This window comes from Sorex araneus, chromosome 1, assembly GCF_027595985.1.
Source record: "Sorex araneus isolate mSorAra2 chromosome 1, mSorAra2.pri, whole genome shotgun sequence".
Taxonomy (NCBI): domain Eukaryota; kingdom Metazoa; phylum Chordata; class Mammalia; order Eulipotyphla; family Soricidae; genus Sorex; species Sorex araneus.
Genome location: NC_073302.1, coordinates 124,678,540 through 124,701,521, shown reverse-complemented (window position 1 = coordinate 124,701,521; position 22,982 = coordinate 124,678,540). Strand labels below are relative to the sequence as shown.

The following is a 22,982-nucleotide window of genomic DNA, read 5'->3' as shown; positions in this document are numbered from 1 at the left end:
TTTATCTAAAGCACAACCAATCACAAAGCAAACAAAGTAGCATCAGTCCTTAATATTGTGCAAGAGAGGTCATGATGTAAGAGAAAGGGGTAGATGCCCTTTTCAAAAACTGATACTCAGTTATGTTGGATCAACTTCTGACTATACTGTTCACATGTGAACCACCTAACCACCTAACAGATTACACCTAACTCCATTTTCTCACTGGGAAGACCCAATGGATCCTAGTAGAAACTTAAAAGAGAAATGTTCCCAAAGAGAAACTGAGCTGCCTTCTAAGCCAAATTGACTTCCTTCCAGGTATGTTCATTTCAGTAGCAAGCTGTCAGTGCAGGGAAAGCAGAAGAATGACAGTGTGCAGACTTTGAACACTCAACCAGTGTCAACATGCCCCTGTCATAGGGCTGACATTTATATTCTGCTCTGTGCACCTTGTAGCAAAACATTAAGGCACTCATTTTATTTGAAGACAGAAAGTACCATAAATTCTAGGCCTCCTTCCCTGGGAATGCTTACAACTTAGTGATTGAGCTCTTTCACACCACTGAAGCAATTATTCCACAATATCAAGCAGAGAACTGAACTCACCCTATTTGCACACCCACCCTAAAGAGTTTATGTTTTCTGTTGGTCCCTATGTAAATGAAAGAGCCGACATTCTATTACTAGCATTCTCACAGGATGATCAACCCAAAGAGCATCCGTAACTTGCTCACTTGCATGCCTTGTTGTTGACTCTCCAAGAAGGGGGCATGACTGCCTCCTGCAGCAACATTGAACCTATTTAACTCAAAGACTTGTTTTCCTCTGAGGTCCTCCATGACTTTCCCCAATAGAGATTTCTGCTCTTTCATTTTGCTTCTTGCCAACATAGCCTCCAAAAGGCAATGGATGGGGATGAGGACTCTAGATGGTAAAACTTAACAGATGCCATAGCATTTAAAGCTGCAAGGAAATCCTGGCTGGTCCTCAGACCTAAGAGGTAAAAGTAGCTAGTCCAAAGTGACAGAGTTTCTGAGATCACAGTTTCCATAGCCCATGAGATGCAGAGCCTTGATTTTGCTATCTAGGGGGTAATAGGAAGGTCTTGAACTAGACTAAAACAGTGTTACACAAGGCTATCTGAATTGTAAAGGTTAATTAATCTTACTCATAGTTTAACCTCAGCTGTGTGAAAACTCTGAATGTGATTTGCAGGAAGAAGCACTGAATGTGAAAAATCAGTAATCTTAAAGTCAGGGAGATAGTTCAAAGGGTTAGTGTGCATGCTGTAGCATGGGGAAGACCTGGGTTTGATTTCCAGCATTACAAGTCCCTTATGCAATGCTGGGAGTGACCCTTGAGTAACACACTGGGAATTGTTCCTGAGTACTACTGCGTGGGATCAGAAACAAAAATAAAAAAATTATGATCTAAAAGTACATCTTCATCCAACAAATAGTTAATATGTGTGTAGATGCCAGGGACTGTCCTAGGTGCTAGGAAATCTGTGATACATCTAATTAACTTCATGGATATACCATAATCACAGGTAACCCAAAAGCTTATGTAATATAACAAGGTCATATTCTTATATTACAGTGCTAAGTCACAAATATATAGAAACTATCTTATAAGTGAAGTTACTGGATTCCCAAGCTAGCCCATAAAAATCTATGTAAGCCGTATCACTGGATCAGAATTCACATTTTGAAGCCAGAGTCCCTCTGCAGGGTGCCAGGTCCCTTAATCTGCAGAAGGAGGGTACAGAGCATGAAATCAGAGTTTGCACTAGCAAAGCTCAAGTTCCCACAGCCAGATCAGACCATGGTTTGGATCCCATCCTTGGTGCTTAAGCAGCTGTTACTTAACATCTCTTAAACCTCAGCAGATTAATCTAGCACCCACTGTATAATAGAGAGAATAGCAATAGAAAACAAGTTATAATAGGCCTCAAATACTCCAAAGGTAAATTTCCTACACCCTCCCAATAATTATGTTTTCTCCTCTTGCTTCAGCCTCTGCCAAGACCTTGCCTTTAATTGGTGGCATTTCCAGCAGCACAGCACAGAGAGGGTGAAAGACATGCAGCCTCTCACTGAAGCTATTTAGGTCCCCACAGAGAGGAGGTAGCTCAGCCTTGCCCGGGATCCTGACCCCTCACTGTATAGGAGGGCTCTTCATAGGCTTACTAGCCCTTTCCCTCACCATTTCTGAGTCCCCCCACCCCCACCATGGAATTCCCCTCCCACCAGTCTCATGGACTGGTAGGGCAGACTCTAGATGAAGGGGTTGAGAATTGGAACCTACCTGTATTGGAGAAGCATGTTTGTGTTTTGATGATGACAAATATGATAAGACCTTGACCTTGGATTACAAAACTGAAATTACCAAATAGTGGTGCGGGAGAGGGGGACAAAGAGGCAGATTAGAAGTGACAGAAGAAAAAGGTGGAGGGTCCGGGGTACTTTATGGTGATGAAGGTACAGTAACTTCATACATCAAAACCATATACATTAACACTATTGCAACCATGTTACCTAAACCATAATAAGAAGAAATTTTAGAAATAAACCAACCCAAATGAATATTTAATTTTAGGACATTTAAGTCAAGAAAAATTAGCTCTTCAGATGTTTCCTAACCCCAGACAATTAAGCTTTTACTAAACTTCAGTACACTTTCAGCCCCTTGTTATATGACTAAGGAAGTTTCGAATCAACAATCTGGTAAAATGTTACACTTTTTAATCTATTGTGATAAGATAGAGAACTTGAAATAAGTAAAGGCTATTATCCATTGCTTCTTATTTGCTTTAAGAACTGTAAAAATGAGGGCTGGAGCGATAGCACAGCGGGTAGGGCGTTTGCCTTGCATGCGGCCGACTTGGGTTTGATCCCCAACATCCCATATGGTCCCCTGAGCACTGCCAGTAATTCCTGAGTGCAGAGCCAGGAGTAACCCGTGTGCATCGCCAGGTGTGACTCAAAAAGTAAAAAAAAAAAAAAAACTGTAAAAATGAGCAATAATGTAATAAACTAGCTACTGGAGGCAGAAAGGGTCTCTGCCACTTGGAGCCAGGCTCTAAAATCAAGAAATTGTTTCCAGTCTTTGGGGAGGCACTGACTTTCACTTGAGATCTGAGACTAACCTTATCACCAGACTAGAGACCTATTTCAAACTTAATTTGAATTAGCCAGTTTTAGGACTTCAGGATTCAATAGCCAATAAGCCCAAGAATTATGCTAAAAAGATTCAACTTTCATTAATATAAGAATAAATGCTACTGAGTCATAGAGAAGGCTCAATGAGCTGTACTGCACACTTTTCTTGTGGAAATTCTGGGGTTTAATCCCCAGGTCATATAGTTCCCTCACCTCCTAGAAATAGCAGGCATGGTCTCTGAGCAGTATACTTGGGGTAGCCCTTAGAATTGTGGTGCCAAAACAACAACAACAAAATTTTAAATAAAATAAGAGATAGTTGGAACTTTCAAGATGACTCTATATATTCAGTATTTAATGGTCCATATAACCTTCATTCAGTTAACACTGAATGAATTAAAATAATTAATCACTAGGCTCAATCCAGAAACAAATATCAATGTCGTTCATAAACTAGGCATCAGAAATGGCAAGATTGTGAGCCCGCATAGATATACTCTAGCTGTAAACTCTGGCTAGGCAGGTGGGTGGGAGGATGGAATGTCAGTCAGTCAGCGAGCTATGTCTAGGAAGGGGCTTACATGAGCTGTGATCATGGTAATAACTGCTGGCAATGAAGTCACTGGGATTTGGAGATCAGAGAAGGAGAAGATTCAGGGAAGAAAGAGGATTTGAGCTGGAATTTGAAAGATGGATATTAGTAAGTAAAGTGGAGGGAGAAACATGGGCAAATTTGTGGCCATGACATGGGAAAGGGGCAGGTGGTGTACACAAGGAGGAGATTCTATGGGCACAGGGAACAGGTGACAGGAAGTGATAGAAAGGAAGGGTATCTCAGCAGGTGATACCCAATTTATGAAATGCTACAGACTCAAGGAAAATGCAATGATTGCTTTCTTTTGAATGGCAGTGGGGACTCTCAAGCAGGCAGGTGGTAATGAGAAGGATGTTGATATAAATCTTTTTTTGCCAGTTACTCAGATGCCCTGACTGCTCATGGGTGGGGTCTATAACAAAGACATATTATTTATTTTGATAAATTATGCCCTTATTTTTTTTAAAAAAAGTGTCTAAGTATAGACACTATTGAATCACCCTATTGGTTCTCAAGTAAGTAAATAGCTACAAATAAAAACTACTAAACTTATAGCCATAGCACCTCTTAGCTAAACACATGGCTAATTCATTATTAAGAAAATAACTTTTTTTTTGTGCCCTAAAATCAAGTAGGTTTGAGCTCTACCAGATGAAAGGATATATTATTATTCCCACTTTACAGATGAAATGAGACTTCAAGTTATTCAAGTCCACAAATCTACTAAGTGATGAAGCCAGAATTCCAATCTCAGACGTCTAGTCCTAAAGTCAAAATTGTTTGACTTAAGACAGACTGCACTCCCATATTAGAAGATTAAGAAAGTGCAAACATTGGCTTTCTAAAAATATACCCACTAACTCTGAAACACAGATTTCCAGGAAAATCAAAGGAGCAGGCTCATAGAAAGAAACAGGGAATATTAAGTTTCCTTTAGACCATTTCTTTGATTTTCTTTTGGGCTGCAGTGGGCCTACATTCATCATATTAATCAGTACTCCAAGTTCAGATAAGGACACTTTAAGGAAATAAACATGGATTTCTTGGTGATTGGAGTGAAATTACAGTGGGTAAAACACTTGCCTTGTACATGATCAACAAGATTCAATCCCTGGAACCTCATATGGTCCCCTGAGCACTGCCAAGAGTGATCCCTGAGAACACAGCCACAGTGTGGCCCCAAACCAAAGAAAACAAACAAATGTGGATTACTCTAAATACGTCTCTAATATTGATGCTTTTTTTAATTATAGAAGACTCCCTAACTCTGAGGCAAAACAATATCTCTAGAATGTTTGATAGATGAACGATATTGAGGAGGTCTTCTGATTTTTTTTGTTTGTTTTTGTTGTTTTTTTTGTGGGCCATGCCTGGAAGTGCTCATGGATTACCCTTAGTACTCAGAAATTGCTTCTGGCAATGCTTTTGGGACCATATGGGATGCTGGGAATTGAACCCTGATAGGCTATGTGCAAGGCAAGTCCCCCATCTGCTGTACTATCACTCCATCTCCTGGGGAGGATTTCTGGAAGGTTCTTATTTGTAGATTACTCCCTTTCTACCCAAAGAAAGGGGGTGATTTAATATGGGAAACTCAAAGTGACTGCCCAAGTGGCCCAGCACTCACTGGAATAGGAGTAGGTTTGCACAGATAGTGTTGATACATTAGGAATCAACCATGAGTAAGTGCAATAGATGAACCCAGCTTTATAAACCTAATAATATCACTAAAGTAGAAAACCTTGGTTTCAAAAACCTTCAAACACTTTTTCTCTTGAACATATGTGTGCACGTGCATACACACACACACACACACACACACACACACACACACACACACACAACTGCTGCTTGTTTCCAAGGTGACATCTAAAATTTTTTCACATAATTTAAGTTGTACCAAATACCATTTTCAGCCTGTTCAAGAAGCTCTGTATGTGTTTCAGATATATTTTGGTTAAATGTTGTGTAAAAAATTACAAAGACACACGTGCATACAGGAGGGGGTGATACGATGTGTGTTGTGTTTTTCACGGGCTCTCAGGGCAGCACTCTCTTTCTCTCGCCACTCATGTTCAGTGCTCTCGAGCCGCTGTGTATGGACCGGATTGGGATGACTCCTCCTTGTGCTCTGCTTCTGCGTGTGCCACTGTGCTCTCTTCTGTATGTCTCTCTATCTCTGTCTCTGTCTCTGTAGTCTCTTCTCTGGTCTCTTCCGATCTCTCTCTGTCTCTGCTTCTGTGTCTTCTCTCTGCTTCTGCGTCTTCTCCTGTGTCTTCTCTGCTGCTTCTGTCTTGCCTCTGTCTTTCCGTCTTGCCTCTTCCTTTTCGTGTTGCCTCTGCCTGCTTCTGTGTCTTCTCTGCTGCTCTGTCTTGCCTCTGTCTTTCTGTGTGTCTTCCTCTGTCTGTGTCCTGCTGCCTCTTCTTCTGTTTCTGCTGTCTCTTCTCCTGTCTCTGCTGTCTCCCCTTCTGTCTCTTCTGTCTCCTCTTCTGTCTCTGCTGTCTCCTTCTCTTCCCCCACAGTCTTAGTTTATATAGAAATTACATAGGGTGGTAACACAAAGGTGGGTTGACATTAACAAATCAACAAAGAGGGGTAAGACCACTCCTCCAGGAGATTAACAAAAATCTCACCTAAGGAGATTACTCTAGATTGTTAGGAGATCCGCTCAAGGGTGAGGTCCAAACAAAGGTGTGTCAGGGTATGTCCCTTTCTTTCTTCCTCAGCTAGTAATCCACCTAAATAGTTGTAGTAAATTTACTTCAAATATTTCTAGCAATGTCATTCTGTATGAGCACAGTAAGAGATACATCAAACTTAAAGTTTGGTTCTTTCTGAGGACATCTCACTATATTTTCTAGACCACAGTCAAGTCAGGTTAGTCTTCCTAACCCCAGCAGGGTCCTAGTCTCATCATTACTTTTGGATCATGATAGCATTTGTCTATGACCATGTTCTCAACTTATAGTTGAGTATTGTGACACGTTGGCCTGGCCAATTTCGATGCCAGGATAGCTCACAGCTTGCCCTGAGTCCATTCGGTTCCTCATCGGGATCCTGCTTTTGGGGTGCTAGGAACTAAGGGCAACTGAGTCAAGAAAGCAGATGCCCAGGAGTAAATATTATTGGAGTCAATTGGCTCTCAAATTACAAAGCATAATATTAACTGTCTTCCTGTGTCCATACAGAAAAGACATTGCTTTAAAGTAAACTAAGTTCCCTGTGGCAAGGCTGAAAGGACAAACCCCATGTTATCCAACAATGTTGGAGCTGCAAATTATCCAAATTGATCAGCCAAAATAAATTAATTTTTATCAGAAGAGATCTAACTTCATTTTCAATTCAGAAAGTGTTAACTTTCTATACAACCACACACTTCTGCTCTTAATTGGATGGGTGGGTGGATGGATGGAAAGATGGATGGATGGATGGATGGATGGATGGATGGATGGATGGATGGATGGATGGATGGATGGATGGATGGACGTACGTATGGAGAGATGGCCAGATAAAGATAAAGCTTCAAGTCTTGACTCAAATGTCTAATTTTGGAACCACCCACTTCAATATTTTTATGATATAGTCATATAAAACTTCCCCTCAGTAAGTATATATAGAACAGAGAGCACTCACATAACCTTCACCAAGACTGACCTTAGCACTTGACCTCTTATTTTTTCTGAACCATTTGATAATTAGTGGAAAACCTAATGTCAAACAGTTCTGCATGTATCTTCTAAGAACTCTAGAACCATAATTCAATGATCAAGCTCAGGAAATTTAACATTAAGCTTAAATTTAACTCTGATCCTGTAGCTAATTAAAATTCAATGTTGCCTGCTGTGGCAATCACAATTTTTCACTTTCTAGATTTGTCCTTAATAAAGGATCACAAATTGAATTTCACTGCTATCTCTTTATTCTCCTTTAACCTAGAGCAGACCCAAATCTGTATTTCTCCTTGGTGCTAGCAATTTTGCCCAGCACAGCCTCTTTTGCAGACTGCCTTCAGTTTGGATTTGTGGTTATTTCCACACAGCTAGAGTCAGGTAAACATCCTTGGAACATTAAGTTCCTGATTATGTGTCCTCAGGTCAGGAGCCACCCGTATCCATTTGTCCCGGGGAACAGGCGTGCCTGGCGGTCTCATATGGCACCTACAGGTGTTTATCCCCTTACATGAGCAGATGAGGCATACACGTCTCCCCATCAAGCAGAAGGGCAACTGAGAACAGGCGCCTGGGAGAGAAGGACCAGCAGCAGGAGTGTTCCCTCCCGGGCCATACATCAAGCTGAGGAGTAGGATATTCTCTTAAAATCACCCCTTGGCCCCAAAGTGTACATGAGATCCTGAGGGCTGTGTCTCTTCTGGGAGATACTGAACTATATAGCAAAAAAGGACAGAAAGTGATGGTACATGTGCTATAAAACCAGATGCTATTTCCATGGTTAATTCTGGGCTTTTTCAAGAATACAGAAGAGGCAGCAGAACCTTCTAGGCTAATGTTGCTTTTTCCTGCCCTTAGACTGTGGACAGAGGCTCCAAGGCCTCCCCTCTGTGAAATATGCTTGTTTAATAAGAGACCTTGTCTGCATCCTTCTTGGGCTCGATTTGTCCAGAGCTAACTTAAAACTGAGCTCCCAGCTCTTGTTCCTGCATTGCCGTCCGTAGCCTTAGTGCAAACATGGCAAGCATCTGCCTTCTTTTATGCACCTTTTGTTAGATGCTTTCAAGAAACAGTGCTGAAAGCCTTTCTTCCATTATATATAAATGGACTGCCTCCATTATATTTCATGTTTTATATTTGAGGAGAGAGGTCACAGACAAATATCCTGGGGGACTGCTCTTAGCTCTGTCCTCAGGAGTTGCTCCCAGTAATTCTCTGGGACCAGTCACTGACAAGGCAAGTGTCTCAACCCTTGTGCAGTTCCAGGCCCCACTAGCCCCATTTCAACGGAAAATTTGGGCTCATAAATCTATTCCAAATAAGTCTGAACCCAGGGTAGCTGAGCCCAACCATCTTGTGACCACAAGTTCACTTTGGCCATCCCAAGACACTCCTCCTAAGGAGAAAAGCATGTTTGGGTTTTATGAATGTGGTCCTCTTGAATGATGTTTATATCTGATTACCTGGGGAGTCTCGGTTTCCAGAAAATCCATTCACATTGGGGATAGCCTCTCCTTTCTCTATCTGTATGGAGCACAAAAGCTCAAATTACAGAGAAGACTTTTCATTTACCTGCTGTTATTTCCCTTCACCTCTCCTTAGTCACTCCTTCTTCTTGCTCAGACCCTCTAGAGTTCAGGGTGTCTCTTAGCTACTACACCTGGGAAGTTCTGGCAAGGTTGGATGAAGAATCTATGGAAATTCAGAGATCTCTGAGGCCGTGAGCAGTGATTTGGAAGAAAGTCAGAGAAGAAACTGTGGGATTTCCCCTGGAAAACCACCTGCCTCTAACAGTGGCTTTCTGTGCACTGAATTTGATTGGGTAACTCTTTGGCCTTTCCCTGTGAAGGTTTGTATAAGGGCAGCACAGAAGGTAGGGTACTCCTGAGCACGGGTGTTGATTGCTATGTGAGAAGTGCTTTTAGCTCACTCCAGGTGGTCATGGATTAGCTAACAAATGGACCCCCTACTGACTATTTGCCTGGCTTAAAAGCAAGAGAATGTACCTCCTTCCCCAAAGGGTGCCAGGCTTTATTGCTATCAAATTATTAACACAACTGTAATGAAAGTGTAGCCCACATAGGTAGAAATCAGTGCAGGGCCATCAGAAAGGGAGAAACAGCAGGGAGAACCCACTTTCCTCTCTCTCTCAAAAGGGAGGGTTTTGTCTATTAGTTATATTGGAATCATTTCCATGACAATGTAGAAAGGACCCGTTTTTTTTCTTAGTAAAGTTGTGGGATCAAAACTGAAGGTAAAGTATGATAAGTTGTGCTATGTTGTCCAGAGTAGGTAAAAATTATTAATAAAATTGTGTTTGGGGGCCAGAGAAACAGCACAGGGGGGTAAGGCACTTGCATGCAGTTGACCCAGGTTCAATTCCCAACACCACATACAGTCCCCCAGGTCCTGCTGGGAGTGATCCTAGAACACAGAACTAGGAATAAGCCCTGAGCACAGCTGGAATGTGAGCCAGAAACAAAACAAACAAACAAAACTGTGTTTCGTTGGGCAGGGTTGATTTAAAAGTAGACCCATGTCTCCTTTTTTTCCCTCTTCTTCTGTATTTTGACGAAGTTCACAAAGGCTGGTCTTTTTCTTCTGCTTTGAAAGGATCCAGAAATGCTTTTTTTAAAACAACAAAACACTGGTGTTTTCACAACGCAAATACTTTTTAAATAAACCCATGTCATGCCTTACTGTCAACAAACCACTGGTCATGAGAATGTTCTGGTAGCTCTGGCAATGGCCACAGTGACTTAGCAAATTGACTTAGCTGGTTATTATTCTCAGGAAAATAGAGGCTACGCCTCCCCCCATTTGAAGTTAACCCTAAAGTAGCCTGTGACCAGGATGGTCATACTTACATGAGGTAAAAGCTCAACCCTGAAGAAGTCACTCCCTTGTATGAGAAAAATCAGCATGCCAAGGGGCTTACTTACCATGGGATTTCATCATTCATTCAAATAAGTGACAAAATCCATACCTGGATATGGTAAAAGATGGCAAACTGACAGATTATTCCGAGCACTAGAATGTTCTCATAGGCTGGTAGTGCACATTCTCTGAAGGACAATAAATAACATGGCCAATGGTATTCAAGGCAAGCAGCAGCCACACACGGATCCTTTTGGTAGCACCTGCAGGAGATGTGGGTGGCTCCTTAGAGTCAGGCTGGGTGGGACCTTACTATGCTCGAAAAAGCAGGAAGGGAAAGTAGGGATTTGAAGAAAAGGCAAGTTTCATGTTTGAACCTGGGTGGTGGAGACTGAGACTTGAACACACGTCTTCCCAGAGTCCTCTGGCTCCAGGCTTCCTGTATGGGTGGAGATGAGGCAGCTCTGAGACCCAGGTATAGGGCCCCTTCTACACACCTTTTCACCATTCCAGAAGGAAGCAGAGGAAGTGAACCTGAGAGATGCAGGCTTAGTGGCGGTTACTTCATGTCTAGCCAAAATGTTGAGCCAAAAGGTAAACTGAAGAGGCTAAGAACTGTTAGAACCCAAAATATCTCCTGTGGAGGGGTGACGGTGCCGGCACAGCAAAATGCTGCCGGGGTATGCACCAGAGGCGAGCTTCTGTGACAGAGACGACAGAAAGGGAGTCTTTGGCCCACCCAGACACAGACCGTGCTGGTGTTTAGGGTTTAGAGTTGCGGGGGACCACAGAGGGAGGGTCTGCTTGACCTGACGTGGTTTAACTGACTCACCCAAGGTCGTGAGACTGGTCAGGGACTGAGCCCGGGGTTGGAATCCCAGGCTGTGGCCCTCGCCAGTTCTGCTGCAAGAGCCCATCGCGGGCGCCAGAGCGGGTCGCGGTGCTTCCGGGGATGAGGCCTCTGGGCGGAATCCGCCACCGCCCTTGGCGGCTGGTTTTCCGGTGTGACCTGGGACATCGCCAGCTGTGCCTCAGAGTTGAGGTGCACATCAGGGCCTGGGAGAGGAGCCCCTGCACGCGGGGCTTTTCCCTGTGGGGAGAAATTTACTGTATTCTCAGCATTCTCGAGATGCTGGCAGCTTAATTTTAGAATCAGGCGCTGCGCCCCGGTTCGTGCTGACCTTTCCTACAGAAAGTTCTTTTCCCACTTCATGCCCTGAGCTTGAAGTGTGCTCGCGTGAAACAGAGGCCTCACACTAATCACCCAGGAGAGCACCACTTGCCTCCGGACTTGGAAAAGAGTTGTGCTGGTGTTGGGGCCACACCTGATGGTTGGTGCTTCAGGAACCTTTCAGTGCTGCTATTGAATCTGGGTCCCCTGCCACAAATTATGTCCTTCAGAACGTTGAGCTATCTACCCAGCTCCTGTTGGTAGAATTTCGGTTGGTTTTGGGGTGCTGTTTTTTGTGGGTTTTGTTTGTTTGTTTGTTCTTTTGGTGAGGGTGGATTTTGAGCCTCACCTACTGGTAGCTCAGGGATTACTCCTGGCTCTGTGCTTCAGACGCCCCACACCCATGGGAATTTAGGGACCATTTGGGGTGCTGAGTATTGAACCTGAGTCTCACTGTGCAAGGCAAGTGCCCTGCCTGCCTTATCATCGCCAGCCCCTGAAATCTTTAAAACAAATAGGTGGGGTGGGTAAGGTAGAACAGTGGTTAAGGCACTCGCCTTGAAGCTGCTTTTGTCCCCTAGTCAAGGCACCACCAACCCCTTGTCCCAGGAATGATCCAACCTCCCCCCACCCAGAAAAAAACAAACAGGCAACAGGAAGCACTAGAAAATACTCCGCTTTGAAACAAAACCACCAAATCTAAATTGACTAGCCATGTCGTGTGGGACAAATGTTCGGCTTCTCTGAGTCTCAGTTTCCCGGTCAGTGGAGATTATCTTGACCTAATGAACATTGCAGAGATGTTTAACATGTTTAAACAGGAAAGTCATGTTTAATATGCGAACTCAGGAATCCATCCCACCTTTGTATTGACAGTGTTTTTAAGTGCATCAAGGAAGCTGCTATTTAAAATATAGGATGATTAAATTCTGTACTATGAGGAATTTTGAACACTCCACCTTGGATTTGTCCTTTTTGGGGTTATAATTTGGTGATGCTTAAGGCTTACTCCTGACCTCCTGGCTCTGTGCTCAGGAATCATTCCTGGCAGGGCTAGGGGGACGATATGGGATGCCGGTGATTAAACCCAGTCTGCTCTATGCCTTGCCTATTGTATTATATCTCCAACCCCCGTGATCCTGGAGTTCTCAAAATATTTTAAAACTAGTGAAAGAAAATAATATTACTACTTCACTCATTGCGAATTTTCTTGAAAGGTTGTATCACTTTTAGGATGACCTTTTCTTGTTGTTGAGTGCTCAAGAACCTGAGGATCAAACCCAATCCCTCACACAGCAAGTCATGTGTGCTACCACTGAGCCACATCCCTGGGCCCTTCACATGCAAGCATGGAGTACATATGTGTGGTTATAGAGTACATGTGATATACGTAGACAGAGCCTTCTGTTTTCATAGGCTTGGTAGGGCCATTTGTACTTTTCCTGGGGTACAAGGATATGATGAAAACCAGAAGAAATGGTCCCAATCTGGGGGCGGGGGGTGGTTCTACTTGCCTCCTGCCTGCAGACAGCCTCTCAGAGATTTCACATCACACATGAGCTGCCTGGCACCTCCAGCCTCACTCCTAGGACTGGGCACTAAGTAGACTAGGGTGCTGCTTCCAGACATAACTCTCACCGTGTGTGCAGTAGCTCAGCCCCATGGACTTCACCATCTTAATTCTTGCCCTCCCAGCACCCTAAAGTAAGTGCTTTGCAGTGTAGTAGAGGCCAGTCTGCCTGTGAGCAAGAAACATGGGGCATGCCTTCTCTTTGGGGCCCCTGAAACTCGGAGGTCAACTCCCACATGGAAGATGGCACTGAGATTTTATAGTGAGGGCTGTATGGTCTAACTATCCCCCTGTCTGCTGAGACCATGAGAGCCTCGGGGACCTTCACTCCATCCTCAGAATGCACTCCTCTTCTGTGGAAAGGGTTATCTCAACACTGTCAGCAACCTTCTGTGCCCGCCTCTTGCCCGTGGGTGAAGACAGGTTGAAGGCTGCCCTAAACTTGAACCGGGCTGGGCTGGGGAAGAGAACAACCCAGGACAAGTATAAAATGACTCCTTTGATTAAAATAGAGTCAGCTAGCCTGTGACTTTTCAAAGACATATCTACCTTGGGACGACTGTTCCACGCCAGGTTTACCCGAAATAGTTTAGAATTATCTACCTTTTTAGTTATCTCTGTTACAGGGAGTACTCTGAGGCCTTAGTGTTGCTCCTGCAAAAAGCCCATTAACTCCACAGATAGTCATTGCCCCAGACCTTAGTTCTACTGGTGACATTACTCTGTTTCCTCCCATAACCCAGGGAGACCCTATCTCTGCATTGAAGAATTGGTTTCCAGAGTCATGCCCCCATCCAAGGCCTTGTTTGTTTAAAGAACACTGTTTATACAAGAGACTCATCAAAGTTAAAACATTTAAAATAGAATAATGCCAAAATATTTGGTTGCACACTGGACGATGACTTACAGGACTATGAGCATTTTGGTTTTACAAAATCTCAAGCTTTTAGACCGATGTGTTTTCCAATATCTCCTCTAAGTACATCTGGAAAATGAGCAAGTGTCAGGTCAATTTTTTTTTAAATACTGCTGCTGTTTGTGGCTTGCAAACATTTTACTTCCAAACTGAAGACTAATGAGGGTCATTTGCATGGCTGATATTCCTCCCAGTCCATTAGAAGATGAAGAAAGTGATAGTTATTTAGTCCTAGTTTAGGGAAGTAACCCAAGCCCCAGCCCCTCTCTTTACCCTCGGCTCGGCAGATTCCTGGAAGACTGAAGGAGCTGTGGTTCCTCACTTCCCCAGGAGTTTACTTGCCCGGGCAGGGTTCCAGACCCCTTTAGAATTTTTAAGGATGGACTCAATGAGGCTTGTGGCTTCTTATGCTCTATCCCCAGATGCCTAGGGATGCTAAGTTGAGGCATTTCTATGAATGAACTCCAATGGTCTGGCCTTAGTTGCAAATGATGGGCCTATTTGCTCTGTGGTTTGGAATATATCATATTGCCCTTTTCTGGTTTCCAAATTCATATTCATATAAAACTTTCAGCATAAATATTCATTATTTACTTAAAGTCTCACAGTGGAGACGTTACTGGTGCTTGCTCGAGCAAATCGATGAGCAACTGGACGACAGTGCTACAGTGCGACTTTTTCTCAAGAAGTAGAATATGAGGAAAAGGTGTTCTTTCTGCTCAGTAAGAAGCACCTACAGCACAAACTTTAGACTTACATAAATATTTGCACATTAATAGCAAAGCGTAAAGATTTTCCCATCTAAAGAAGCTCTTGTTAACTACACTCTTCTGTTTAGCACATCAAACATTTATCGACTGCTTCTGGGGTGCCAGGAAGCCCTGTCACTCAGAATTAATGAGCTCTTCCCCACAGCGTCCCCAACATGTTTGGTGCATTCTTGCTGCTCTATGCTTCACCCTTAGAAGCCTAAATGAATTGAAAAATAAGAGGAAGGGACTAAACTCTCTTACCATTAGCAATAGCATGCCCCAAACATTATTTAGGGCTGCTACATTTTATACTAAAAATGTACATATCTCTTACCTGAAATTCACATTTAACTAGGTGTTCTCTATTTACCCAACAAACCACTGGACAAAGCCATGTAATCAAAATGTTTTAAAAGGGCGGGAGATATAGCTCTGTCATAGTAGAACTCTTGTCTCACATGTGTGAGTCCCTGAGTCTGATCCCTTTACTAATACAAAGTCTTTAAAAGAAGGAAAGATGTTTTTAGGGAACTTTGAAAGTATAGGGCAATAAATAAGCACATGATCAATCCTGATTCAAATCTATATTATGACTCTAGCAATGTAAAATGAGGTAATGTATTATGTATAAATCACCGAGCCTCTAGACTCATTAATCAGTTGAACTTTTGTAACCTGGATATTCTCCCATCTGTTCAGGTTAAAATTGCAGTAATGTTTCATCCTTCTTTCTGATTAATCTTCAGTTAATTCTCAATCGATTTTCACTTCCTCTGTTCCCAGGTTCTTAAGTTAATGATCTATTCAGGAATTCTTGAATAGAACCCTCATCCCATCCTGTGTTTTATTTGTAAAACAAAGAGTCTTTTTTTTAGAATTTAAAGACTTTTTTGGTATTTTGATGAATTATCCTTAATATGTCTGCTTGAGAAGTTCAGATTTCTAGATAAATAGGGTTAGTGGAAATTGGGCATACCTAATTTCCTCTTTCATGTTAAAAAAAGTCACAAATAGCGCATGTCACTCATTTTTCAAAATAAGCCCATTTCTTTAGATCAAAATGACTTAAAGAGGTTTTTTTTTTTTTTAGTTCTGGTTTTGTTTTGTCTTAATTTAATTTTTATTTAGACACTGATTTTACAAAGTTGTTGGCAGTGGAGTTGGAGGCATACAGTGTTTCATCCAGCTCCAGTCCCACCACCAGTGACTCCATTCCTCCACCAGTGACCCCAGGCTCTGTCCCCGGCCCCCAGCTTGTCTCCTTGACAGATACATTTTAAGTAAATTATTATGCCTACAGAGACAGTACAGTTGGCTTTTACTCTGAGGGAAATGGAAGCCACGGGATGGTCTGGGGCCAGGAGGGAAGTGGGTATTCATCTGCCTACTGGACGCCAGATAGATTGAAGGAGAGCATGGCTGGAATGCGAGGTACTAGGTGCTGCTGGGATTGAACAGGCAGGACCAAGGTAGAAGCTGTCTTTGTGTGGAAGAACCCTCAATGCCAAATTTAGGTATCCAACGAGCAGTGTGTTCTTGATCCCACATGCTCCGCACTCTTCATTATAATTTTCTAGTATATACAAGCAGTTGTCATCTCAGCTGGACTTTGTTTGGCATGCTAGAACTGATATATAATTTAACTGTCAGTTCTCAACAAAACACCCTAGTGTGGGTTAGGCACAGTGTAATCCTTCTACACTTTAACACGGTTTTGGCAGAAAAGCTTTGTCTTGCTAGTTGTTGTTTGGGTGTGGGTTTTTTTTTTTTTTTGCCGTATATGGTCTGAAGTAAAATGTAAATTAGAATCACATTAAATTACCTGACAATCATCATCATCATCTTCATTATCTGGTTGATCGTCGATTTTCTCGAGTGGTCTCAGTAACATTTTCATTCGTCCTAGCCCTAAGATTTTAGAAGCCTCTCTTTACTCGTCCTTCCCAATGGCGCTACATGGGAGGCTCAGAGTCAGGGGAATGAGACCCATCATTGTTACTGGTTTTGGCATATGAATACATCATGGGGAGCTTGCCAGGCCCTCCTATGCAGACAGGAAACTCTCGGTAGCTTGCTAAGTTCTCCAAGAGGGAGAACTAGGCTACAAGATGTTGATTCCAGGAGCTTGGTTTTATAGTCTCTGGATGTTGCCTGTTGATGGGATTACACAGCGCTGGGGACAGTTTCTGGGTGTGACTGCCTAGCTACTGGAAAATGGGGGATCTGGGCGGAAGAGGCCCAGTCCTGATCCAAGCAGGCTTGAAGATCTCAGCCCCAGGCCCCGCACACCTGGGTTCTTCTGCCAGTTCCTTCATGCCTGAGGCTCGTTGAGCATGATGGGCTCTAGTGCAGAGAAGTTTGAAGCACTTCCCTCCTTTAGAAATATTTCAGGTTGCTCAGAGACAACCTTACTTGATCAATCAAAGCCAATGCTGAAACACAGTTCTAACCCCCAAGAGATTCTATTCTGATATAGCTTTTGCTGTACATATCAAACTTGATGACCTGCCTAATTGTACATCTCTTGTCTGTCCTTGTTTTGTGATGGTCAGTGGAAGACCCTGGATCCCCCCAACCCTCTACTACCTGCAGCTCATTCCATTTGCTGTAATGCCATCTTGCTATAGTAGCACTGTAGCACTGTTGTCCCACTGTTCATTGATTTGCTCAAGCGAGCCCAGTAACGTCTCCACTGTTTTTGGCATATTGAATACACCACAGGTAGTTTGCCAGGCTCTACCGTGCAGGCGGAAAACTCTTGGTAGGTTGCTAGACTCTCCAAGAGGGATGGAGGAATCGAACCCAAGTCAGCCACGTGCAAGGCAAGTGCCCTACCTGCTGTGCTATCACTCCCTTGCTATAGTACTTTTTAAAAAAGTCCTGCTGCTCCAAGGGAGTAGAAAATCATTCTCTAAATATATTCACGAAAATAGATTTACTTTCAGCCTCTAATTCATTTATTAAACCACCATGATTTATAAATTTATTGAGTGTTGGCTTTTAGACATGCAATATTCTAGCACCAATCCCATCACTAGGGTCAACTTTTCTTCACCAGTGTTTTCAGGTCCCTTCCCACCCATTACAACCTTCCACCTTGACAGGCACAATTTTTAAGTTTGGTTGTAATTTGAATCCCATGTCTTCAGTGTTGTTGAATCTGTGGATTGAGTGCAGAGCTATGCCACACCTCTCAATCACAATGTACCCAAGGCCCTTGATGCCTGCCCCTCTTTTTCTCCCAGTCAGCCTCTTCTTACTTTCTTCCTCAATTTCTTTCCTTCTCTGTCCTATCTCCTCTCTATATTTGGGGGTCAAGGGTGATCTAGGCATTCCCACTTTAATACCTTGCATTCCCTCGTCCAGTTATTCTCTATACCACTGATAAGTGAGATCACCCCATCTTTGTCCTTCTTCTGGCTTACTTCACTTAATATATCATCCAATTCTATCCAGGTTGCATGAATTACATTATTTCTCGAAGCCGCATAGTATTCCTTAATGTTTTGTAAGGAAATTTTAAGACATAGTTGAGTTCATGAACTCATTTTTTCCCATTAAAATGGTTCTGTCCCACTCAGCTTTGCAGAGGTATTGAGTAGGGTTGATTTTAGGGCACTGGTAGCAACGTGGAAGATATCCTGATTCAAACTTGTTCTTTTTTTCTTTCATCTTTATTTAACTCCATTATTGAAGTAACATGATTTATAATAGTGTCCACGCTTATGCTTTTGGCTAGACCATGTTGCTAGAGCACCACCATCACCAAATCATTCTTTTCCATCTCCTGAAACAGTTTTTTTTTTCAAATATGTTTTGTGAATCACCCAGCTGAGAATTACTCCATGGCTTATTAAAAATGCAGGTTCCTTGGCTCCTCCCCAGAGAAAGTGTTTCAGTCTCCCTGCAGGTAAGCCCAAGGATCTGCCTTCAGTGAACATTCCAGAATATTTTCTTTCATACTTACCTTGCAGAACCTACTCTAAGTTAGATTTTTAAATGCCCTCAAGGGAGACTGGAGCAATAGCACAGCGGGTAGGGCATTTTTCATGCACGCGGCCAACCCATGTGCATGAAAAATGGTTCAATTCCCAGCATCCCATATGATCCCCTGAGCACCTCCAGGGGTAATCTCAGAGCCAGGAGTAACCCCTATGCATCTCTAAGTGTGACTCAAAAGCAATAAATAAATAAATAAATAAATAAATAAATAAATAAATTGCCCTCAAGGATCAGCTGGCTCACCACAGCCTCTGTATAGACTTGTTGAAAGTGGTCATGTGGAGACCAAGTAGATAATACAGAGATGACAGTGCCTCCCCTGCACACAGCTGAGCCTGGGTCAATACCCAGCATGCTCCTAGTTCCCTGAACACCACCAGGGCTGATGCCTGAGTTTGGAGCTAGAAAAAAAGCCCCGAGTACTTCCAGGTTTGGCCCAAATCCCCTTCCCTCCCTCAAAAATTAAAAAGAAAACCTCAAAACTGTGAAGTGACAGTGATTCCCACGAAAACTGCACCCAATGGGGCTGGAGAGGTAGGCAAGTAGGGCACTTGCCTTGCATGTGGCCTATCTGGGTTTGATCCCTGGTATCGTGTATGAGAGTGATCGCTGATTGCAGGACCAGGAGTAAGCCCTGAGCACTGCTGGGTGGGACCCAAAAACCAATAACCAAAAGTGAAAAAACCTTATAGCTCGTAGACCTGCTTTATGTAAGGAAGTGGTGGGTCACTCGCTTTGTGAATGTTCTCTTTCACCAGAAGTATTTTCCCTGAGTGAAGAAGCCCCTGAAACAAATCTATGCTGGGGCCATGACAGAGGTCTCTAGTTTGACTGTGCTTGCTCCTGTCCCCGTGGGTCCCATCTGGGTTGCCTTTGACCTTGATATGAAATGATCATTGTCGCTGACTCCTGTGACCCTTTTTGTTTTTTTGTTACACAGCCAATATGCCAGAGGATTATCCCGATCAGTTTGATGATGTCATGGATTTTATTCAAGCCACCATTAAAAGACTGAAAAGGTCACCAGATAAACAAATGGCCATGCTTCCCAGAAGAGAGCGGAATCGGCAGCCCGCAGGCCCGGAGAATGCCCGAGGGAAAGGGCGGCGCGGCCAGAGGGGCAGAAACCGAGGCTGTGTCTTAACCGCCATACACTTAAATGTCACCGACTTGGGTTTGGGCTATGAAACCAGGGAGGAACTGATTTTCAGGTACTGCAGTGGCTCCTGTGATGCAGCCGAGACAATGTACGACAAAATATTAAAAAACTTATCCAAAAATAAAAGGCTGGCGAATGACAAAGTCGGTCAGGCATGCTGCAGACCTACGGCCTTTGATGACGACCTGTCATTCTTAGATGAGAACCTGGTTTACCATATTCTAAGAAAGCATTCCGCTAAAAAGTGTGGATGTATCTGACTCCGGCTCCAGAGACCGCTGTGTATTGCATTCCGGCTACAGTGCAAAGAAAGGGACCAAGGTTCCCAGGAAATGTTTGCCCAGAATGGAAGATGAGGACCAAGGAGACAGAGGAGGAGGAGGAGGAGCAGGAGGAGGAGGAGGAGGAGGAAGGCAGCCATTATGGGAGCCTGGTAGAGGGGGATCCAGCTGCAGAAAACTGGACAGGAGAGAAAACAGCCGCAGGTATTCCTCGGATAGCAGCCGATGTCACCAGCAGCTCGGGGCTGGGGTCCCTGCGTGAGTGTTGCCATGGTTTCAGCTGATGCGGTCCACCAGCCCGGTCCCGGGCGCAGTTGCGGATGAACTTCAAACCAAACCAGTGTATCTCTTGTGGTTTGTTTTCACATGTCTGGAAATACCAGGGAATCAGTTATCCTGGTGTTCTTCCTTGTCATTATGTTTTTACTGCTGAAAGCAACAAAGGTTTCTTTATCTTTCTTTCTTTTTTTTTTTTTTTTAATGTCATTCAGTGGAGACATACCCCGGAAAGGAGGGGGAAAAAACCAAACCAAGAGCTAAGAAAAGACACAAGAGATAGTAACCTTTGAATGGGAAAGTGGAGGCCTGAGGTTTACCACCATCAGCGTTTTGGCGAATGCTTGGTGATTGATTTAGAACATGGTGTGTGGGGGAGGCACCAAAAAGTTGGCTAGGCACCAAAAAGGCTGTTCTCCTGACTAAAAACAATCCTGAAAGTATAGCCTTGCTGTCCTTGGAAAGCAGGTGGGGTTTTCGGCAACAACCTTGCAAGAGAGCAAGTGGGAGAAGGCCCTGCCCGCCTGTGGGGTTACAGAGACAGATGGTCCACACACCCCAGCTCCGTCTATGCGTGGTCACCAGTGACCAGAGAAGCTACTCGATGCAATGCATCTGTTTCAGATACAGAATTATAGAGAAGATATTTATTGAGATTTAAGTTATTGTTATTTATTACCATTCACTAATGAGTTTCTCTTTCTTCCCCCCCTTATTTATTGAAGTTTCTTTTCAAAGGTGCCAAAGTATATGTGTTCACAAGATGCAAAAAAAAAGATGACAAAGGAAATTTCAATTGGGAACAAGGGTCCATGCTTTTCAAAGTATTAAAAAGTTTTTCATGAGGTAAAAATCACTTACTTTACCTTTTTTTTTAGAGAAGCCCTAGTTAACTTCCCAAATTTCAACATCTTCCCTATTTTCAGGTTGTTGTTGTTTTTTTTTCTCCCCCACAAAAGAAATGTGTCCAAGGAGGGTTTCTGGCAGGCCCCCTTCTCAGGAGCCCCAGAGACCATTGACATTTGACTTTATTTATTCATTTGTTCCATCACCATCTGCTTGCTTTCTTTTATAGTTGAGACCACACTCCCCTCCATATATTTATGATATGCATAACTGTCTAGATAAAAGGGTAAATTTCCATTAGCAAAAGTCCTGGACACAACTGTTGACCTAATAGTCAAGGTGCTATTGGGTAGCCAGGCTCTGCCCCAACTCTTTTAAGGGTCCTTCCACCACCACCTTGGTGAGAAGAAGCCTGCTCATGGCTTGCTCTGCAGTCTTCCAGAAGTGGGGTACATCTGGCTGCCCTCAGTGCCCCTTAGCTGTTGCTTTAGGGCAATAGTTGCTGACCCCTCTATATGCAATCTTTCCCCTTGGAAGAAGGTGGCTCAGAGAACAGTGGGAAGGCATGTGGTTGGTCACCCACGGAAGGGAAGGTGCCCCCTTAGTCCTGAGCATGCTTAAGGGGCAGAAGCACAGAGGGAAACTCCACCTCACCCTGGTTCCATTTCTGGATCTGTCTGGCAGTCAACAGATTTTCAATGTGTGGGGCCTCTCTCAGATTTTGTTACCCAACTCATAAAAGGGAGTTTAATCAAGCAAATCATCAATCCCTACCTTAGTGGCTCTGAGATTGAGCAATTAGACCACATACTACTGGTCTTCCTTATCATGTTATTTTTGCAATGTAAACAAGAGGCAGCAACCACCAGCTGTCCCTTCCTCTCATCCTTAAAGATCCAAGTTCACCCTCCTTCTGCCCTTGTCTGTCTTCTTTGCTTCCCTCACACAGCTTGAAAATAAAGGGAAAGGGTCTTTCTCTCCCCTCTCCTGAGGACGGAGCAGGCCTCTGCGGAGGAGCAGCTACTCCCAATGGCCACCCAGCTGCCTGGTCATTCCTGAGGTACAATTTGGATGCAACTCCAGGGTGACCTGGTTTAGAGTCCTGTCATATTTGGTAGCTTGTGTCCGCCTTGTCGACTTCAGTTAGACCCCGGCTCCCCTGGGGAGAGTAGGATTCCATGGGTGTTAACAGCTACTTCCCAGCACCACCTGCACACCGTCAGCAGGTTTTCAAGGATGCACATCACTCCACCCAATCCTTGAAAGGGTAAAGTTCGTGATTTTTCTTTAACATGGCGGTTACCATCCGACCCAGTAAGGAGTGCACTTCTTTGGAAGTTCTGACTTCTCTGATCTGTCTTGGTCGTTTGTGTTATACAACCAAAGTTCTCTACAGACTTTATTTTTGTACAATATCATTTTGTAACTTTTTACAAATAAAAACTCATTTCTATTGCTCTCTGTGTCTCTATATGTTCTCACATGCCTTGTGACTATGGCTGGGCCAAGCTGTCATTGGCATACTTCTTCAACCATACCCAGGGGCAGGAAGGCCAACCAGCTTCTGCCACCACTCAGGCTGATGAATAGGCTTGCTCTTCAACTCTGCAGCTAGTTACCTCCAAGAAAGGAAAAACTCGGGGCTGGGGCAATAGTACAGCGGGTAGGGCGTTTGCCTTGCACATGGCCGACCCGGGTTCAATTCCCAGCATTCCATATGGTCCCC

The 22,982-nt window shown here is 43.6% G+C and overlaps 1 protein-coding gene across 3 annotated transcripts in view; it reads left to right on the top strand.

Annotated features, from left to right (window-relative positions):
* Positions 1-22,713, top strand: part of GDNF (glial cell derived neurotrophic factor) — a 30,188-nt gene extending 7,475 nt beyond the window's left edge. For all 3 annotated transcript variants that reach the window (XM_055145821.1, XM_055145830.1, XM_055145835.1), the window contains exon 3: positions 19,635-22,713. In XM_055145821.1, the coding sequence (XP_055001796.1) occupies positions 19,635-20,113 (479 nt within the window). In that variant the 3' untranslated portion in view covers positions 20,114-22,713. The remainder of the gene's footprint in view (positions 1-19,634) is intronic.
* Positions 22,714-22,982: the final 269 nt, after the last annotated feature.